We start from the raw sequence: 21486 nt of genomic DNA on the forward strand, positions 1-21486 counted from the left end.
GATTATCAGGTTCCTGAAGCGACTCTGGCAGCGTTTGGGAAAGAAAGCTGAGCGGTGCCGCTGGTCCGGCCTACTGCTAATGGCTAGGCTAACAACTCTGAAGCCACTGCTGCGGCCCTGTATCTTGCCAACGCCAGGTCCATTAGCCATGAAATGAACGACTTGGAGCAAAAACCTGTGAGAAACTGCTATATTTGGGACGGTTTTATTTTAATCATTGCGAAGATCTCCGTTCGGGGATACCTGTTGTAAGCGCGCAGCTAGCTAGATTGCTTTCTTACACTGAAAAGGAAAAGACCTCCTATTTTGTTTTATTTTTGTATGCGGACAATAAAACCATTTAACTGCAATGTGTTGTTGTTTGTAGGTCTAAAATGTGTTATTTTGTGATAGTATTGAACTCTTAGTAAGAAGGTCATCTTGAGTTAAGTATAACCCTTTGGGGGTTTTTTTTCCCGGATGATCACCTGATGATGATCGCGTGTGGTTCTCGTCCTGGTCCGCATTAACCGCGAAAATCGAGGGATCTCTATACATTGTAAAAATCGGGTTGATGGCTCAGATTGCGAGTCAGTCTACTATAGACTTAACAAAAAAATTGTTCATTGACTGCTTTTTTTTTGTTTTGAAATAAACAGTATAAGATAATTGTTTGGAGACATTATTATGTATGTTCATACATTTTGTGCTCTAAAAGATTTAGATCATGTCTTTCTTTAGTAGGGTGATGGAAATCATTAAATGATGTATAAAATTTATTAAATGATCAGTATGCCAGTGTTTTTGTTCGTGACAATGGTGTTTCACCCGACTTTCCCGGCAGAACTTCAGCTGTTCTAAATTCTGTGGAACTTTCAAAAGAGTTAATTCATAAATACTTGATAAAAACTTCCCAGCAAATTTTGACAAAATTCCAAATTTCTTGCTTAAAAAGCTAGCTGACTTTCTATGTGAACCATTATTTTACCTGTTTTCTAGATCTTTTGAGGATTCACAGCTGCCTGAGGACTGGCTTAGTGCTATTGTCATACCCATTTTTAAAGGGGGGAGCACAACAAGTGCAGCCAACTATAGACCAGTTAGCTTGACTAGCTGCGTCTGTAAAGTGTTGGAGAGAATTATTTCAGAAGCCATATGGAAATTTATACAGCAGAATCTTTTTACGTTTAAGCAACATGGGTTTAGGTTCGGACATTCTACCATGACTAACTTGATAGCTCATTTGATTAATATTACCAGTATGTTTTTCGTTCGCAATATGGCTGGTCATGTTGTTTACTTAGACTTTTGCAAGGCTTTTGATAAAGTGTCTCATAACAAGCTTTTACAAAAACTGAAATGTTATGGTATTAGTGGAAAACTGCTTGAATGGATAACCGCATACTTGTCAAATCGTAAACAATGCGTAAAAATTGACGATGTTCTTTCAGCGTGGTCAGAAGTTTGTAGTGGGGTACCGCAGGGCTCAGTACTAGGACCATTATTATTCCTGTTTTTTGTGAACGACCTACGCGAGGTCATTCAAAGTAGTGAAATCTCAATTTTTGCCGATTTTGCTAAACTGTCTGCTTTCTTACCAAAAACCCAGGTTGCAGGAACAATTGATTCTCTTCAAAATGACATTAAATAAGTTTTTCCTTGGGCCGAACAGTGGCAACTGTGATCTCATAAATGCATAGCACAGTCATTTTTTCATGGTTCTGTTCCGCTGTATAGCATTAATGATCATGATTTGCATGTTGTTACTGAACATAAGGATCTGGGTGTCGCTCTTACTTCAAACCTAAAGTTTATCACGCATATCGCCAAAATTATCAACAAAGCCAATAACGTAGCGTCAAACGTTTACAGAAATTTTTACAACAAGAACCCAGCATTCTTCGTTCGAATGTTTTGCGTGTATGTTAGACCCGGGTTAGAATTTAATAGCGTTGTGTGGAACCCTTACTTACTCAAAGACATTAACCTACTGGAAGGAGTTCAACGTCGGTATACGAAGCGGATACCTGGGAACTTGTCATATCCGGAAAGACTACACAGGCTGAACTTGGACTTTTTGGAACTCCGCAGAATTCGATTTGATTTAATTTTTGTGTTGAAAGTACTACATGGAATGATCAATGTGCCCTTTGATCAATTTTTTGAGTTCTGTCGTGTTGATGGTTTACGTGGCCACAGATATAAGTTAGTTGTCTGTCCCCGTGTGCCCTGCGATTGGCTGGCAACCAGTTCAGGGTGTCCCCTGCCCACTGCCCGATGATTGCTGGGATGGGCTCCAGCACCCCCGCGACCCTACTGAGGATAAGCGGTGCAGCTGATGAGATGAGATTTAAGTTACAGGTGCCTAGACCTACCAGCAACTTGCATGGAAACTTTATTTCTTTCAGGATACCAAAAATTTGGAATTTTTTGCCTGACCGGGTTGTTAGTGCAAATTTGGTGCAAACTTTTAAGCAAAGGTTGGCAGAGATGGATTTTTCAAATTTTCTTAGGGGAGGGGGCGTAAGGTGACCAAATTTGCCCATGCTCACTCTCAGCATTAGTTTTGTGTCATCGGTGAATGTGAAATCCGCATTTTCTTCACAAATTGAACATGTCCTAAATATCATTATTGATTTTTATTTTATACATGTAATTCGACGTACTTTTGCTGCATTTATTGTTCCCTCGAAAACTTACAATTTACGATTGTTGTTTGTTTCGTGCCATCTTGTATGGAATAATGCATTTTTTTGATAAGAAGCCAAAACAAAACGACATTCGTGTTTTTATGACCTTTATTCTCACCCAATCAGTGATATACTACATGACTTCTTATCGTTGGTTTCATTTTTAGAGGGACGATTCTGAATGTCCTTTTTTTCTCAACTACAGTCGCGTAAAGTGTAACTTTGGTTCAAATCATGTTTGTGTGGGATTTCCAATCCTAGGTTGCAGTTGGGTCTCAAATCAGACAATGTTTCTTATTACGTCACGTATAAAACAAAATACCGTAAGATTATTGAATAACCTATATTTTATGTTGACTATCTGTGTGTTATTTGTTATTGCAACATCCATTTCAACCTGGTCATCCTGGAAAGGGGATTACCTCATGTACGGTCCCTTCTCAAGGTTTCTTCATTTTCCTCATGTTGAGGTTTTGAGTTTTTTCTTGCCCTCATGTAGGTTTTAGATCAGGGGATGGTGGAATAATAGTCTGTAGCTTGCGATAGTCTGTGGTCCGTGCGGCCCTTTGAGACTGATTGTGGGGGATGACCTTATGTGCGGCCCCTTCTCAAGGTTTCTTCATTTTCCTCATGTTGAGGTTTTGAGTTTTTTCTTGCCCTCATGTAGGTTTTAGATCAGGGGATGGTGGAATAATAGTCTGTGGTTTGCAATAATCCGTGGTCTGTGCAGCCCTTTGACACTCTTTGTGATTAAGTGCTATACAAATAGACCTGACTTGACTATTAGATGCTGCTGTATTATGTAATGAACCCCCCAAAAAATAAATTGTACAAAGCACAAGAAAGTATACAAAGTGATCAAACGGCACTATTTTCTTTTTCACATGTTCTTTTGTTTTTTGTGTTTTTGGGGGTACCTTTGGCAGCACGATGGCAAACAATTATGTCAACGTCTGAGTTAAGTGTAAAATAGATAAGAAATTTGTGAGTATTTTAAAAAAATCACTTGTCTGATCGTGTATTTTAGTTAATTATTCAATCAATATTTTTTTTTGATGAATGTTTAATTAAAATTGTTAAGACACGTGAAATAATACACAATGTCCTTTTTTAAAAAAACAAAAAAAACAAAGGTCATTTTCATACTGTGTCCCCATTCACCCTTGATATTGCAGGAAATTAATCATATTCTTCTAATATCTAGTTCTTGATGGACTGCTGCCAGTACTTTTTTCTTTGTGGTCATCCCTACTCAGTTGTCATATATATTGTTAGGAATTAAAATATATTAAAAATGTACCAAATTGTTCGAATTAGTTATCAGATTCCATTAAACCAAACACCACCTAACAATGCGCGCTTGTTTCTTGATGTGAAAAGATGGACAAGAGACCGGCATTTACACACAGGGGCAGATTTCATTTCTTAAATAATTTAGCTAAGTGAACTCCATCGAATTAGCTGAATTTGTGTCGCTCGAGTCTCTGTCAAGCCTCCTTTCTCGATCTTTTCGCTTCCTTCTCCCAGCCCACGTTTTTTTCCGCCAGTTGGTGTGCCGGCTCCTCCCATGGGCGTGCCAGGAAAGCCCCCTCGCCTCGATGTCTGAAGAAACTCAAAACAACACCAAGCGATTATCAAAACAATGCCTGACGTCCTTCGTCAGAGCCCTGTTATCAAAATTCCCCAGCCAAAACATTCCGAATTTGGATCAGCGTGACCTGTCATTGAACTTCAGCCTTCCTGGTGAAAATCTTCATTGCACTTGATGAATGTAACTTGAATTTAATCGTATAAAATCCTTTATAGTTAAATGTATAAAATTCTTCAATATATATATATATATATATATATATATATATATATATATATATATATAATGAATACATTAGCATCAAAACATATTCAAATTCTTGTTGTGCTTAGCTACTTTATACTTTTGCCAATTTATCCTTACGTTATTTTATCTTGTATATGCGAAAGCGGTGCTAGGAATCCAATGGGCTGAACTATTTCAAGGCGGTTGAGTATTTGCGACGCTGCGTTCATCACATTTTCGTTTTGTTTACCTTTTATATTTTATTTTAGCTAGCGTTTTTTTATTATATTTAAACTCATCCTGTATTTTCAAGAAAAGTAGGATTTTTAAAATACTATAATTTTGGGGGTGCTTCAGCACCCCCCAAAAACGAGCTGGTTACACCCATGGTAGATTTGAATGTGTACCTGTCAACCTGTACGTTTTTGCCGTACAAAGTACGTTTATTATGCATTTTAAGACATGTACGACGTACTAGAAAATACGTACGGAAAAAGGCAAATTTGTCAATTATGGGTACCATCCGGTATACACCGACTATCACGAAACAGCAAATCAATCAAGTGTAACGAGTTCGCCGCAGTAGCCTCCATCTCGATATCGTTTTTTTTCGTTGCAAACGAAGCGAGCGGTTTGATGCTACTGTGTGCATTCGTCTGCCGCCTGGGGATTTCCTATCATGCATCATTTAACATCGGATTTCGTGGTAGTTGTGTAGTGAAAGCAAGTCCGTCTCTTTTTCGGCTCAACTCATTAAAGAGAGCCGGCTCTCAAACGGCTCACTTGCTTTGATGCATTATATTACGAATGATTATGTTGTATAAAGAAGTTAAGAAAAAAAGGAAGTATAAAAGGAGAAAATGAAAAAAGACAGGTTTGTGGTTATCCCTTTAATCAGTATATTATCAACAATAATTGAATGCAGAAAATGAATTCATAATTTGAATAAGAAAATGTATTATTCTACTTAATTATATTTGCATGTATTTTTTCCTTCTACAGTGAACGTCCAAGCGACTTCATTTTTGAACTTTTTTGATAATAAACCTCATTTATGTCGAGCAACTCAGTATCTCACAACAAAATGTTAATTAACAATAGGAGATGGCTGGGATGGGCTCCAGCCCCCCCCGCGACCCTAATGAGGATAAGCGGTACGGCTGATGAGATGAGATGATATAACGAAACACATGTACAATATAGCATGTTGAACTACATAAATAAATACGTTTGAAACAAAATATGGTGTAAGATTATTTCGTATTTTGTAAGGGAAAATACAACATTTTGTAAGGGCATGGAGCCATGGAGGTTGATAGGTATGTTAATGACAGTTCAATTCAATAACGCGTCACTTGCTTTATGGCGTCCTGTGAAAGCAAAAAAATGTGAGTATGAAAAATACGAAGGAAGTCATTAATTTTTGTACGTGGTCTTTTTTCGTAGAGCTTGATTCCCTGAGAATTGCGCGTGCACGTAGCGGCGGCGCGCTTGTGTGCTCAAGCGAGGGTTCACCGGGTTCATCGGGTTTACCGTGACACCGCTGACTCCTTGGCCCCGCCCCACAACAGCCTTCCACCCCCTCCCTTGACAAATAGCGCCGCGGCCTGGCCTCAACGAAGCCCCGCCTCTCCGATGATTGGTGGAAACCCACTACACCTTTGCTGCCGATTGGCTGCTCCTGGTCCGGCGCTCACCTTCTATTTTTTTCTCTCTTTTTCCCTCTTCTTCCTGTTGTTTTCTTTTTTCTTCTTTTTATTTGTTTGGCGCCTCAGCTCAAGTGCTTCCGACGGAGCGCCCGGCCGGCCGGCGGATCCTCCCGAGCGTGTTTTCTGCCACATTTTATCTGTGTCCTCCCACACTAACGGCCATGCTGCTCTCCCGCCAGGTTGGTTTCTAATAAGCGCGAGGTGTCCGGGTCAAATCAGGTCGCTTGTGCTTTCCCCGTTGTCTCGAACGCCTCGGGCGGGTTCATTTTAGGACACTTCGTCTCATGTGCGATTAATATAACCCTCTTCGTGTATAATCACGTTATTTTAACATTTAATCTATTTGTTTAGTTACTATAATCAATAACTTGTTTTTAATGAAGACAAAACTGAATCTTTACGGTGCATTTCCTCGCCTCGTATTCTGTAGCGTGTGTTCGAATTGTATCCGCCTCTAAATGCGTTTACTTTGGGGGGAATATGGCCAAATTCTTCCAGACGAAATGACAAATGCACCAGACATTTACTGGTCTCCAGACTGTAGTTAAATTGACTGCAGTGACTGGTTCGTTGTGTCTATGTGCGAAGAGGAACCAGTCCATTCTTTGTCCTCAAGTGACCTGACGGGCGGTCTGGAGAGGGGTGGGCCCCAACAGGCTGTACTCGCCCAAGATACACCACAGGAAATGGTGGCCCTACGACCAGTGTTCCCTCTAAACTGCGCAATTGTGCACTGCTCGCACATTCTCAGCGCACAAGAAAATCTAGCCAGCGCACAAAAATCAGGGCTTAAAATTACTAATTAAAAAGCGATTTAAGTCAGTTACAGTGCATGAAGATAAAAATACACGGGTTCCCCTGGCGTTGTGTCCTAAATGCGGTATTTTGAAGTCGAGTCGAAGTAGAACGAAGTTGAGTAAAGTTAGTAGAGATTTTCGAGAACCGGCTTCTTCGGCTCGCTAAAAGGAACCGGCTCTTTCGGGTCCTAAACGGCTCTTCGGGTTGTTTTCTTCTTTAATCCCAACATGACCAAATATTATGTAAAATTATGCACAAAATGACTTAAAGGAAGGGGGAATGGAACAAAAAAGAAAAAAAAATACCAACATGCAAAAGTAGTAAAGCTGAGAAAAAAAGAAACAAAAGGAAGAGAAAAAAAAGAAGGAAAAATTTAGAAAAAAAAAAGCCAGAAAGAAATGTAGGAAAAAAGTAAATAGAGAACAAAAAGAAAAAAGTAACAGCTCTGAGAAAATAAACAAAATGAGATTTTTTTTAATGGAATAAAAAAAAAAAAAAAAAAACACGGAAAAAAGAAGAAAAAGTTTGTGTTGCATTCAAATAATTTCCAATTATATCAAGTGAATCTTGTTGCCAACATTGTACTTCCACTAAAAAATGTGATTGAGTACAGTTCTGTATCTTACAACCGACTAAATAAGCCCTCGAAAATGTTAATATTATGCGACAAAATATATCAGGAAATAAAAAGAAATTTATATTTTGTCAAAGAATTGTAAGAACAAATGACGTTTGTAGGCCGTACAACCTTTGCAATAGTACACGAGTCAATTCATTCAAAAGAGAAAAATAATTTTGCATTGCCGGAAACTCAGCAAAATGTAACTTGATGTCAGGTTTTGGACATGTTTGATAATTATTTTTCCACACTTGGGATTATGGTTGCTCACTGTTGTTTCAAGCGTTGCTCACCGACTTTGCGTGAACGCTCAGACCCGTGGAAAATTACAGGGAACATTGCCTACGACCCGTGTGGTTAAGGGAACCATCCATTCAACCAACCTGACTGACCACCGGTGTTCTGCAATCCTCCCTGCCATCGATTAGGGACCAGTCCATGGGCGTAACCAGCCTGTTTGAGGCGGTGCTTAAACACCCCCAGATTTAACCCAACCCCCCCAAAAAAAAATTTCCTAATGAAGGACACGTTAGGCTTAAAAATAATGGAGAGGGGGAAAAACCTTTGTTAAAGTAGTTAAAAAGGTAAAACAAAAATTGTGAGCAACGTAGTGGCGGAAATACTCCACTGCCTTTAAAATGGTTCGGTCCAATTGATTACTGGGATTTTAGGCTAATTTTACATGAACTATAAGGATATAATGACGAAAAAAAATCATTCAAAAATCCCTGTTTTGTATACCAAAGTACTACTTATGAAGTTTTTTTCCAGTCAAACAATATCTCTTGTTTTTCATCTCTTGGTGGATTTACGGTTATGAATTTTAATCTTGTGTAAGCATGACAAAAGGAACTCATTTTTTTTATCAATGGCAGGGGTTGGCAACCCAAAATATTAAAAGACCCAGATTGGAACCCCCCCAAAAAAATAACGGCCTTTATTGTCATTCTAAAAGTATGACAACATTGTAGGACTTCTCCTTTCTGTGCAAATAAAAATGTTTGGAGCTGCAAAAATGTAAAGGCTTTTTATAAGCCTTATAAGGAAGGAATTGATTACTGTATATATTGGAAATTATACAATGTCTCAACGAACTGAAAAGGCCACAATTAGACCATCCCCTGATCTGAAACCGACATGCGAGAAAGGAAAAACTCAAAAATCTCACCATGAGGAACATAAGAAACCCTGAAAAGGGGCCACACGACAATTGGAAATCCCCTTCTGGGAATGACCAGACTGCAAAAGATGTTGGATTGGGTAACAATACATAAAATGTAGTGAACAGAATGTCTTATAATAGAAAACAATTTTTTTAAAATGTGTTTGTCAATGAACTTTACTTCTTCAGCACATCCTGTTCCCTGTTCAATTTGTCTGTAATGGTGCAATGTTGAATAACATTTTTTTTCAAAATGTTAGAAAACGTTTTTATATAAAGGTTCTTGGCGCCCTCTGCCGGATTAAAGTGGAACTTCAACTTTCAGTGTCCACTCTTTGCATTGATTTTACGTACTTGTTGCCAACACCTTAAATAATAGATTTCACCGATTAGTTGTTGCAGCCTAGATCTTTTTTATTATTATTGTTACAATTTTACAGTTGATTGAATCTATTTTATTGTCCATCTTAGTGAAGGGAATTTTTTAAAAATTGTTTTATAATCAAGTCTTGCATCCCTAAATCCTAATTTAACTGCGAGCCCCCAAAAGACCCCCAGCCCTACACCCAAGGCACAATTTTTATTTCATCAATTTCGCAGTCTGGCCGCCGTGGGAATGTTTTTTTAACCATGTGGCCCCTGAGCTAAACTGAGATTGACACCCCTATTCTAGGTGGACCTGGAGGCGGCCGAGGCGCTGGTCAGCATGAGTTTCTGGGGTCAAAGTTTGCCCGAGCCCCGCCCGTTGACCCCGAACTCGGACTCGTGTGACTCCGCCCCCTTGCAGTCGCAGGGCGCAGCGTCGGCCAATGACATGGCGGCTATGTCATCACTGGTAAGAGTGCAATGCTAGCTGATTTTCAGCGAATGAGTGGAAAATGGAATTAGGGCTATTTTAATAGTCAACTAGTTATCGACGAATGAAACGATTAGTGGAATACTCTGGTTAAAAAAAAAAAATGTTTTTTTTAATCTAGCATGAAGTTGATTGAATTATGTGGGAAAATAATAATTAACACAAGAAAAATAAGTATGCTGAAAAAGACATTTTCTCATTGAACAAAATATAGATTCATACAAAAATGAAATAAGAATGTCTAAAAACCAATTTAGCACAGAGCCTGATCAGTAGAGACAATAAATCCTTCAGTAAAACTTTGTCCATATTTTAGGGACAGGCAAAAAAAATGATCAAGTTAACATTTTGTGTCCCTGTAACCCAAGAACTGGCTCGTTGGCAGCAGTAGAACACTAAATAAAAGCGTTATTACTTTCATTCAGTGGTCAACTGCAAAGAACTTAACCAATCTCAACGGTTTGAAATCTGACGTTTGTTCTTCAGACTGCATGCATTTAGTTTCAATTGTCTGGCGTAACGCTCAAGCTATCTTTTATAGTGAAATATGTGCGTATTGGCTTGAACGTTACCTTTATTGTTACCGAGGCGAGTCAGACTCCGTTTTATTCAACTGTCTGACATGCTCTTCAAATGTCCATGTGTCAGAACTATGGCATAACACTCAAGCTCTCTTTTATAGATGAATATCTCATCTCATTAGCTACACCGCTTTTCCTCAGTAGGGTCACGGGGGTGCTGGAGCCCATCCCAGCAATCATCGGGCAGTGGGCAGGGGACAAGATAAATATAAATATATGAGTATAAAATGTACTATCAAAACTGTATTGGCTTAAACATTACCTTGATTGTTACCGAGGCAAGTCAGACTCCGTTTCATTCAACTGTCCGACAAGCTCTTCAAAAGGCCATATGTCAAAACTACCACCATAATACGCAAGGTCTGTTTTGCAAACTTATCTTGTAGTCTTTATTGTCTGTATCCAGGCTAAAAAGCTCCTTAACTTGAAAAGTTTATTGTACGCGTACTTGATGTTGAGGCCTCTGTATGTTTACGTTACCGCTCGAGACAGAGACACTATTGCGCATGAGCGACTCACAGCAGAGATTAAATACGTGTATAAATGCCTCACTTCATTGGAAAATGTGTCGGGCAACAAGAGTCGACTATGGTATTCATTCTCGACTATTACTACAGACGCTGCCCAACTTTTGAACGAGATATGTTCCGGACGATCGTTCCTAAGTTGAATTTGTTCGTAAATTGCTTCAGGACTATATTTTGTATGTTTAATGTTTATATAAGTATGTTTAAGGCTTGTATAAGTAACCTGTATCGTTTTGTACTAAAAAAATAAAAATTTCATAAAATAACATTCTCTATAAAGATAAACAAAAGTTAAATTCAACGTACTTTTGGAAGATGAGCTTCAACAGTTAGGCGACTTTCTCCTCCGTGGTAGAAAGTGGCCGGGAAAAAAAGCGTTCCGATCATTTTCTCAACCGCATCAAGCTTTCTTATTCTACTTTCTTCTTTACACTTTACACCATCCATATTGAATGGATGCACGAGAGAAAATAATATGCTCTATACCTTAATCATGATTGAAAATGGCATATGTAAATGGAAGATATATTTGTGGCTCTGCAAAATAAATGATTCACACCAGATTTTTTTTCTTTCAATGGTACTAAAAAGAATTGGAATACAGTACAGTAATCCCTCGGTTATCGCAGTTAATGGGGACCAAAACCACCCGCGAAAAGTGAAAATCCGCGAAGTAGCGACACCCCTTCAAAAATGCTTAAAAATATATATATATTTAAAAAAAAATTATTATTTTTTTTAAATTATTTTTCGGACCTGTGAAGCTCTGAACCCGCGGACGTGTAACCACGAAGTAGCGACGCCCCTTCAAAAATGCTTAAATTTTTTTTTTAAATTATTTTATTTTATTATTATTATTTTTTTAGACCTGCGAAGCTCTGAACCCGCAAACGTGGAACCACGAAGTAGCGACGACCCTTCAAAAATGCTTAAAATAAATACATAAATTAAATATATAAATATATCATTTTATTTTTTAAGTTATTTTATTTAATTATTTCTATTTTTTTAGACCTGCGAAGCTCTGAACGTGAAACCGCGGAGTAACGAGGTCCCACTGTATTGCCTTTTGAAAGTCCTTGAAATGTGCTTAAAATTGGCCATAAATAAAAGGTCTAAAATTCCTCCCTTTTGCTTGGTCAGTTGTTGGGAGAACACCAAATGAGTTATAACACTTTGACAATGCATATTCAACTCTTGGAAATCGACTGTAGCTGACTTACTGATTGAGTAAAAGTTCGAGTAACAAGCAAATGTGTACTTGCAGTGCATGACTCCGCCCTGCAGTCCCAGTTTGGGTGATGGAGATGCAGCCACGTCGATATTGCGCCACCCGCAGTCACCCAAGGGCATCAAAAGCACACCCACCGGTGTCGTACGCCACACCACCGACACTTTCGGTGGACCGCCCACCGAAACCCTCGCTCTGGATCCTCCAGCTGCCCCTCCGCTTTCTTCGCCGCCGCTGCCCCCTTCCTCGCCACCTCCGCTCGTCTCCCCGCTCCTATGCCATCTATTACCAGTGGGTGGCGGTCCCAGACTGGTTTCCGCTTTGGTCCCGGGGCAGGGCGTCTCGGCAGTACCGAGCGGGACTGTCGTGTTGGTGGTACCAAACGCGTCACCCGCCCAGACTACGATGGCAACGGGCGCTACTAAGCTCCTTACCCTCGCACCCACACCTGTATACTCGCCATCCGGCGTCTGCGGAAAAATCGTCCGGGACATTGCGCGACGGCGGAATTACGTTTGTGACTTCCAAGGATGCCAAAAGACTTACATCAAGAGCTCACACCTCAAAGCGCACCTGCGCACGCACACAGGTAGGCATTTTGGTTTTTTGTTTACATCTACATTGTGACTGTGGACTAAAGATCAACCTATACGGATTTTTCAGGGCCAGTGGCAATTATTAGTATTAAGAGGCCTATGATCAATAATTGGAGCGATATTAATTTTCTGTAAAAGCTCACAAATTGGCGCAAGAAATTTTGAATGATGCAAAAAGACGCAATAAATATCCATTATGAATTGATATACAACTTTGATAGCGTAGTACATACATTAGAATTTCAACACCACTCAAATGACTAATCTTTCACTTAAACCAAAAAGTAACAGTGCAGGAAATGAAATTAGGCCGAGGAGCCACTCTTAAAAAGGTACCAAAAAAACTTAAATTTATATATTTTTTACAGTGTATCAATAAAAATGTCAATATAATCAAGATGACTTGAGTTAACTTAACAAAAGAAATATAAATTTCACCAACACTGGCGAATTGAAAAGTGTGGCCACTCCAGTTTTAGAGCCAGATTCAAGAACTAATGTTAACAGCGAATCACTTTTATGGTCTCTTTCAACACACAACCATGATTGACAAAATATTGTTATGATAAGAGCTAATACACGTATCAGTCTCCACCTGAACGTGTTTCCATAAAAACGAGCTATTTTTTGTTTTGTATGATGAGCCCAAATATAATCTGATTTTTGGATTAGGTGGTAGTAAAAGAGTTCTATATTTACAGGTATATACCAAACAAAGTATATTTTTTTTCATTAGTCAAGTTAATTCACAAAACACTTGTTTTTTTTTTATTGTTTTATATTATAGAATATTCTGTTGTTTTGTGCACGATTTTTCTATCCATCCAAAACTTCAATGTACGTATAAAGAGAAGGAAATTAAAAAATGTCTTTAAGAAATCCGATTCATTGAAAATATAATCGACCGATTCGTCGATTATGAAAATAATCGATAGTTGCAGCCCTAGTATACAAGTCTAACGTGTTTTATGTGTTCATTTATTTATATGGCATATATTTGCTTATATTTATTTATTCCTTTCTTTAAACATATGGAAGGATTGCTTCTGTGCCTGCCCTGCAATTTCATTCGCTAGATACTTCAACAAATTAGCTGATTCAATTAAATAACCACTTATTTATCAGATGGTGCAATAATAGTCTGTAGTTTGCAATAGTCTGTGGTCTGTGCAGCCCTTTGAGACTCCTTGTGATTAAGGGGGCCCCAAAAAAACATTACTTGACTGAGGTTTTTGAGTTTTTCCTTGCCCTCGTGTAGGTTTTAGGTCAGGGGATGGTGTAATAATAGTCTGTAGTTTGCAATAATTTGGTCTGTGCAGCCCTTTGAGACCTTTTGTGATTAAGGGTGTTACAAATACAGGGATGTGATTTTTCCGCTAATTCGCGGAATTCCGCTTTTTTTATCTCCAAAAATAAAATTTTAAAATTTCCGGTGTTTTAATTGGTAAAAAAAAACGATTTCGTCTCGACAGCATGCCATTTGAGTGTTTCCGTAACTGAAATGAAACGTACTTGCGATTGGTTGAAGTCTCGTGTTGACCAATAAACGCGCTTGTTATAGGAGTGTGCCATTGTTCATTTCTCACACGTTTTTGCCGGGTGTTTAAAGAAAGATGTCCGTGATCGAACGCAAAGATGCTCCGCGAGCTAAAGAAATTGATAAGATTGTAAAAAACAAGTTTCGATGGGACTGGTTGGAGAAGGAATTATCTACGAATGTTGGAAAGAAGACTGTGACGAATTTGTTCAATGACTTTATTCGGAAGATCGATCGTGCCGGGAAAGCACTTTGCATTTGGTGTCATGATACCATCGACTATGGTGGGAGAGGTTTCAAAGCTCTTGAAAGTCACGCAAAGAGCAAAAAACACGTGAAAGAACTCCAGTCAAGAACGACAAATTATTCCATCGCTGGAAGTTTCGGTGCCCAAACGAAAACTCCAAAACTTTACGGCCTCCATCCCTTATTGACATCACAATCGGAAGCGGTAATAAAGAGACGTGATCCACCCCAACAACCTGTACCAGTTGCTGATAGAGTCGTGAATTTTGAGGTAGGTGGTAAACTTTTCAAATTTATTTGACAGTTTTCCCATTTTTTTCGAAAATATTATAACGTAATAAAAATGGCCATAAATATTTAACAATTACAATAATAGATTTTCATGTGTACATTACACCAACACTTTACTGTAGGGCCTATACTTATTGTACTTTTTACTGCCCTGGTCCTACCTGGTTCCCCCCCCCCCCCCCCCCCCCCCCCAGCTAGCAATCACCCCCCCCCCCCCCCCCCCCCCGCTAATTTTCAGATAATTTCACTTTGGTCAAATCACATCCCTGCAAATAAACCGGACATGACTGGACTGAGGTTTTTTAGTTTTTCCTTGCCCTCAAGTAGGTTTTAGATCAGGGCATGGTGTCATAATAGTCTGTAGTTTGCAATAATCTGTGGTCTGTGCAGCCCTTTGAGACTCCTTGTGATTAAGGGCGTCACAAATAAACATGACTTGACTTGACTCCTATACTCCTCATGGGCCCGGCTAGCAACATTAAAAAGACAATCCGATTTGTTGTTTCCACAGGTGAGAAACCGTTCAGCTGCCGCTGGGAAGGTTGCGACAAGAAGTTTACCCGCTCGGACGAACTTTCCCGCCACCGCCGCACGCACACGGGCGAGAAGAAATTTGTTTGCGGCCTGTGCTTCCGACGTTTCATGCGTAGCGACCACCTGACTAAACACATCCGAAGACACGCTAGCTCAAAGAAGCCTGCATCCGCCTCCTTCTGGACCGGCATCCAAAAATCAGGTTCATGCCCTCTGGTCGGTTTCAAGGTCACCTCAGACTCAGACCTGCTGTAATGTGAGTAGATCCGCCTATTTTCTACTCAACCTCATCAAAACTTTTCAACTTCGAACCTCAGCCCGCCGGGTAGCCGCCTGGTAATATTAGCGCCATCATTTCAGCTGCACGCTAGGGCTGCACCATTAACCAACTTCAAATTGCTATTGCGATGCGACTTAGTGCGCTCGTGTAATCGCAAGACACTGCGTTTTTTAGGATTTATAGTTTTGTGGTTAACGAGGACCAGAACCACCTGCAAAAATTGAAAAGCCGCGAATTAGCATCGCGCCTTCATAAAAACCCCCATTGGGTTAAACTTACCTAGAGATGACGTCATTACCAACTAAGAGTTCATGACTGTCACAAAAAAACAATTATAGATCTAAGAATAATAGCAGTTGAATGAATGGTTTTATTGTCATTATACATTAGGTGTCCTCTAATGGAGACAGATCTCTGCAATGAATAAAACAAGACCATCCCGAATGTAGTGGTTTTCAAAAATCGCAGTTGGCTTTTTTTTATTGATTTTTTTTTTTTTTTTTTTTTTTTTTTCCAAAATCGTTCAGCCCTGCTTGCATGCCTTATTAAACTTTTTTTGTATACAATCAAAGAAACTGATGAACATGAAGGCGCTAATGTTAATACGACTGCTGGCGGAAGTCATAAAACAAGCGTGTTGTGCGCAGACAAAACACCTTGCTCAGGTTTTTTCTTTTGATTTTTTTTTTACAACAACAACAAGATGGCAGCCAGATGCATTTTCATGGACACAAAAAAAAAACAATATGACAATGCACTACATTTTCTTAATCATTATAAGGATGTTTTTGTACTATGGTCATAATTTTTAAATAATATCATGTTGCATTTTTGTACCAAAGCGTTTTGTTTTGCTGTATTCTTAAGGACTTGCATTCGTGTTCTACTGTTTAAATGAATGTTGTATATCGCGTAACTCCGCCGTAAACTATTGCAATTTACTGTGATACTACCTACTTTTATTCATTATTTCATACATATTTTTTCTTTATGTAGCCAGGAAGAAAAATACCTCATGTTATTGCTTGTTTGAGAAATGAAGATGTTTTTGTACTAAACTGTACCACAAAAGGACATAATGTCACTGCCTTGAAGCTGCGGAGAGAGAATTGTTAGCATGGTTTACAATCAAAATTGAATTGTTTGACTTCCAAAAAACTCAAATGCAGGTAAATGTTGGTTCTAATATTGTGACATTTGTTGAATAAAGTTAAGTAAAATTGTCCAAAAACGTTTTAGTGTCTTTTTTTTGAATACATATATTTTTAAATAATGTCTCATTTTTAGGGATGTACTGTTACTCAATATTACATATAGAGTAACTCTAACATGAACTATTGCTATTTACTGTGGTACTACCTACTATTGTTATTTCATGCATATTTTTTGTTTACTTGGCTAGGAAGGCAATACCTCATAATATAACTGTGTTGAAAACAGAGAGAGGATTGTTCGCCTGGTTTACAATCTGAATTCAACTGTTTGACTTCGGAAATACCAAAATCTAGGTAAACATTGGCTTTAATACTGTAATATTTATTGAAAAAAAATTAAGTAAAGAGGTTAATAAAGCTATTGTGTATTTTTTTATCCATAATAACCAATTCCGAAGCTATATATATATATATATATATATATGTATATATATCAGACATGGGACCAAGTCACACATGTGCAAGTCTCAAGTAAGTCCCAAGTATTTTTTTCTTGGGCAAGTCAAGTCAAGTCACAGGCTGTGTCAAGTCAAGTCAAGTCCTGTAATAGGTCAAGTCAAGTCCAAGTCAAGTCACCTTTGGCGTACTGTTGTAATTTTAGCTTCAGAATCTGATCTTAATAAAGTGAAAGGCAATATATAAGAAATCAAGTAATCATCCTTGGCTAATGTGCCTAACCTGTAATAAAATATCTCATCTCATCTCATCAGCCGTACCGCTTATCCTCATTAGGGTCGCGGGGGGGCTGGAGCCCATCCCAGCCATCTTCGGGCAGTGGGCAGGGGACACCCTGAACTGGTTGCCAGCCAATCGCAGGGCACACGGGGACAGACAACTCATTCGCTCATTCACACCTAGGGACAATTTGGACCGGCCAATTCACCTGAAATGCATGTTTTTGGAATGTGGGAGGAAACCGGAGTGCCCGGAGCAAACCCACGCAAGCACGGGGAGAACATACAAACTCCGCACAGAAAGTCTGGAGCTGGATTTGAACCCACGACAGGTTCCCGTGACATGAACTGTGCCGCACAAGCGCTAACCACTGCGCCGCCGTGCTGCCTGTAATAAAATATTTGTATCCTAAATACTCATGTTCAGTAAAATACATCATAGACTCAAACAAACAGTGATATCGTCAGTATTTGGTATTTATTGACAGAAAAAGTGATCTGTAGATCGAAACCCAAACTTTTACTTTTTTTTTACTTTTACAAAGTAACAATAACAGCTAAAACAAATACTAACTTACAGAGGATTAAACTGTCACATTTCTCTTGCTCTTTTCTTTGCAGATTTCTCTCTCACACGCTTTCTGTCACTCACTCAAACAGTATATCCATAAGTCAATCCCTTTTTATGAGGAAACAAATAACAGCTAAAACAAATAGCTTATTATTATTAAACTTTGTTACATTTCTCCTCTCTCTCTCACTCACACACTCACACACACTCACACACTCTCACTCACTCACTCACTCACTCACTCACTCACTCACTCACTCACTCACTCACTCACTCACTCACAATGACACAAATTAACTCACTCACTCAGTCACTGTATATCCATCAGTCATTCCCTTTTTACAAGGTATTGCATTTGCAAAATAGAAGATTAGACAGGGTCTTATCTGCAAGCCGAGCTCGATGGGGTCTCATAATGATTCCACCATGGCTGAAGACTCTTTCCACTGGGGAACTTGAGGCTGGCACTGACAAAGCTTTCATTGCAACAGGAAAAAGGGCAGGGAGGACAGCCCTGTTTGCGTCCCAGAAGGACAGACAAGGCTGCCCACAACAAAGAGAAAAATAGTTATTTAGTTGTGTCTCTGGGTTGGTGGTTGGGTCCTGCTTGCGGCGTTTTTTGTAGCCTGAGAATAGGCCAGTGCTGTCTTCTTGCTGGCTTTCGCTTTCCTCCTCTAGGAATTCAGGACTCTGGGATGTTGTGTGAGGTTGCACCTCACGTAGAATCAGATCTAATTAAAACAAAGAAAAAAAAGGGCAAGCGTAAGATCTCATGAGCATTATTCAAAATTGAACATCCACAGTTTGATACGCTTGCAAAATCATCTCTAAAATGGATTATAATACTCATATAACTGTTTTGAATTACATTTCCATAATTTGATAATGGTGACACGCCTAAGTGTACATCACGTTAAAAAAAAAAAATCCACTGACCTTTTACCATGTCAACAATGTTATTCTTGACATCATCGGTGACAAGCACATCATGCTGAAGCCACATCATGGAGAAAGCCGGGTCCAGGACAGCTGACCTGATGTAGACTGGGTCTGCAAATGGCAGCTCTTCCCCTGATGCAGCTGACAACATCTTCACATTAACGAAGATTCCCCGGAACCGTTTCTTCAAAGAGAATTGCAGGCTATGGATCATGCTTCCCAGGAAGCGCACTTGCGGCTTGAGTCTTTCCAAGTGGTGGTTAAGAGACAATACACAGGGGAGGACAGAGCTAATCGTCACAATCTTCTCTCCCTGAGTAAGATCAGTGGCCTCTGCAAATGGCTGTAGCACATCACAAAGTTCCTTCATCAAGTTCCACTCCCTAATTGAGAAGACCAGCTCACTGTGTCCCGTGTTCTGAACAACACTGCACAAGTCCTGGTGACTGAATGAGAGCACTGCCTTGACTTGTCGGAAAGTTGAATTCCACCGTGTGTTTACAGCAGCGGGTATCCCTCGCTGATCAAACTTCTCCTCAAACGCATCTTTAAAGGTGCTGGATGTATGCAAGAGAGAGCTAAGCTTGGAGCATTTTGCAAAGGAACTGTTCATGATCCGTGCATCCTTGAGACCATCACCAACAGCTAACTGCAGAGTATGCGCAAAGCATTGCTGACGTTTAGGGCTTCCTCTGTTGATTGTGCGGTCCACAGTCTCCCAGTCACCTCTGGAGAGGTCTTCCCACAATTCTTCATCATCCAGATTGTCATCATCGGTTACTTCGTCATCTTGATCCTTCGGAAAACAGACTGAAAATGCTCGCTTCATATTCGCAGCATTATCACAGATTATGAAGTCGAGTTTTTTCCGAATGCCATAATCCTCACACAGGGAATCAAAGGCTTCAGCAATGCGCTCTCCTGTGTGAGATCCCTTGAATCTGCTGCATGCCAGCAGGTATGACTTCAGCATGACTCCTTCTGAGGTTGTTAAGACATGGCCAGTGACTCCCAAAAAGCCGCGCATCCTCCTATCTGACCAAATGTCTATGGTAACCGACACATGGTCTACACCAGCAAGAATCACTTTGATCTTTTCTTGCATGTCTGCAACAAGTGATTCTATTGTTGAAGTTATTGTTCTGCGGCAGATAGGCTGGTATTTGGAGTCGACCACAGACATGAAGTGCCTGAAATGTTTATTTTCCGTCATTGAAAGGGGCATGCTACATCCAATCACAAGATCTGTAACAATAGCATTGGTTATGGACTTCTGTTTGGGATGATTTGCTGAATATGCTTCCAGAGGACGAGACTGGATGAACTGTGATATTGCAGGCTGTGTAGTATCAGTGCAGGCGTTTCTTGTCCTTTCATACTCTGCATATCTGTGAAGCAGATGCAAAAACAAGAATGAGATGTCCTGTATGGTTGGGCAGACATGAAATCATGACATATGGTTAAAAAAACAGTTGTTTGAAACTTTCTGTATTTTTTTTTATCTATCTTCTGGATGATATTACTTAATATCAAATCAACTGTAACTGAAGCTTTTACCACATTTTTTTACTTTTTTATGCTCATAAAGCTGGTATATCTTAACCATGTGATAGTTAATAAATAAAACAATTTATTTAACATTTCCAACCATGAAATCAAAATTTTTAAAGAAAATAATGAGCTAATATTTATTTTTATACTAAAAAGTTACTAAAAAAAAACTACAAAAAAAACTTCCATAATTGTCGACTTAGTGGTCTTAATTATAAGATTGGATTAACATTATTGTCACTATTTGATTTGGAGACTACTGGCATAACTTTTGATCTAGCCTGCACGATTGAGGCGGTTTTAGCGTGATGACGTTGTAGTCTGATTGGTTGTAGCATAGTCCAGTAGTACACAGAGGCATTTGATCAACGCAGCCTCTCGGATGGTTGGCCAGACTAAACTCGTGTGATGAGTTTATCACACGTTTATCACAGTTTATTAATAGTCGCGATAGCCAGGCTTTATTGTTGCACTTTTATTGCACTTTATTGTTGTCAATGTCTACGCATAGGACAGTGTGGAACGTAATTTCGATTCCGTTTTATGTCAAGTACATTTGAAGGAACTGGCAAATAAAACTGACTTTGACTTGACTATGTACGATCAGCATGCCTGTGAAAAAGAGCGGATCCCCCTGCAGCTGCCGCCAACCCCACACTCTCCCCAATCGTGGAAGGTGCCCTTTTGCCAACACTTCCAAATTATATGCAGATTGAGACTATAACATTAAGGCAAAGACACATTTTTCAGGGATGTGATTTTTCCGCTAATTCGCGGAATTCCGCTTTCGCTCCAAAAATAAAATTTTAAAATTTCCGATTCTTTTAAATGGTAAAAAAAACGATTTCGTCTCGACAGCGTTCCATTTTAGTGTTTCCGTAACTGAAATGAAACGTACTTGCGATTGGTTGAAGTCTCCGTGTTGACCAATAAACGCGCTCCTTATAAAGGCGTAGGAGTATGCCATTGTTCATTTCTCACACGTTTTTGCCGAGTGTTTAAAGAAAGATGTCCGAGATCGAACGCAAAGATGCTCCGCGAGTTAAAGAAATTGCTAAGATCGTAAAAAAACAAGTTTCGATCGG

General features: G+C 39.4%; 1 protein-coding gene across 1 annotated transcript; it reads left to right on the forward strand.

Annotated features, from left to right (window-relative positions):
- The first annotated feature begins 6170 nt into the window (after positions 1-6170).
- On the forward strand, positions 6171-16683 carry LOC148346437 (Krueppel-like factor 11). Its single transcript, XM_088325511.1, has 4 exons — positions 6171-6373; positions 9447-9608; positions 12005-12557; positions 15150-16683. The coding sequence occupies exons 1-4, from the start codon at positions 6356-6358 to the stop codon at positions 15425-15427; spliced, it is 1011 nt and encodes a 336-aa protein (XP_088181637.1). The 5' UTR covers positions 6171-6355; the 3' UTR covers positions 15428-16683.
- Positions 16684-21486: the final 4803 nt, after the last annotated feature.

This window comes from Urocampus carinirostris, chromosome 20 (genome assembly GCF_059441175.1).
Source record: "Urocampus carinirostris isolate Australia breed hairy pipefish chromosome 20, RoL_Ucar_1.0, whole genome shotgun sequence".
NCBI lineage: Eukaryota > Metazoa > Chordata > Actinopteri > Syngnathiformes > Syngnathidae > Urocampus > Urocampus carinirostris.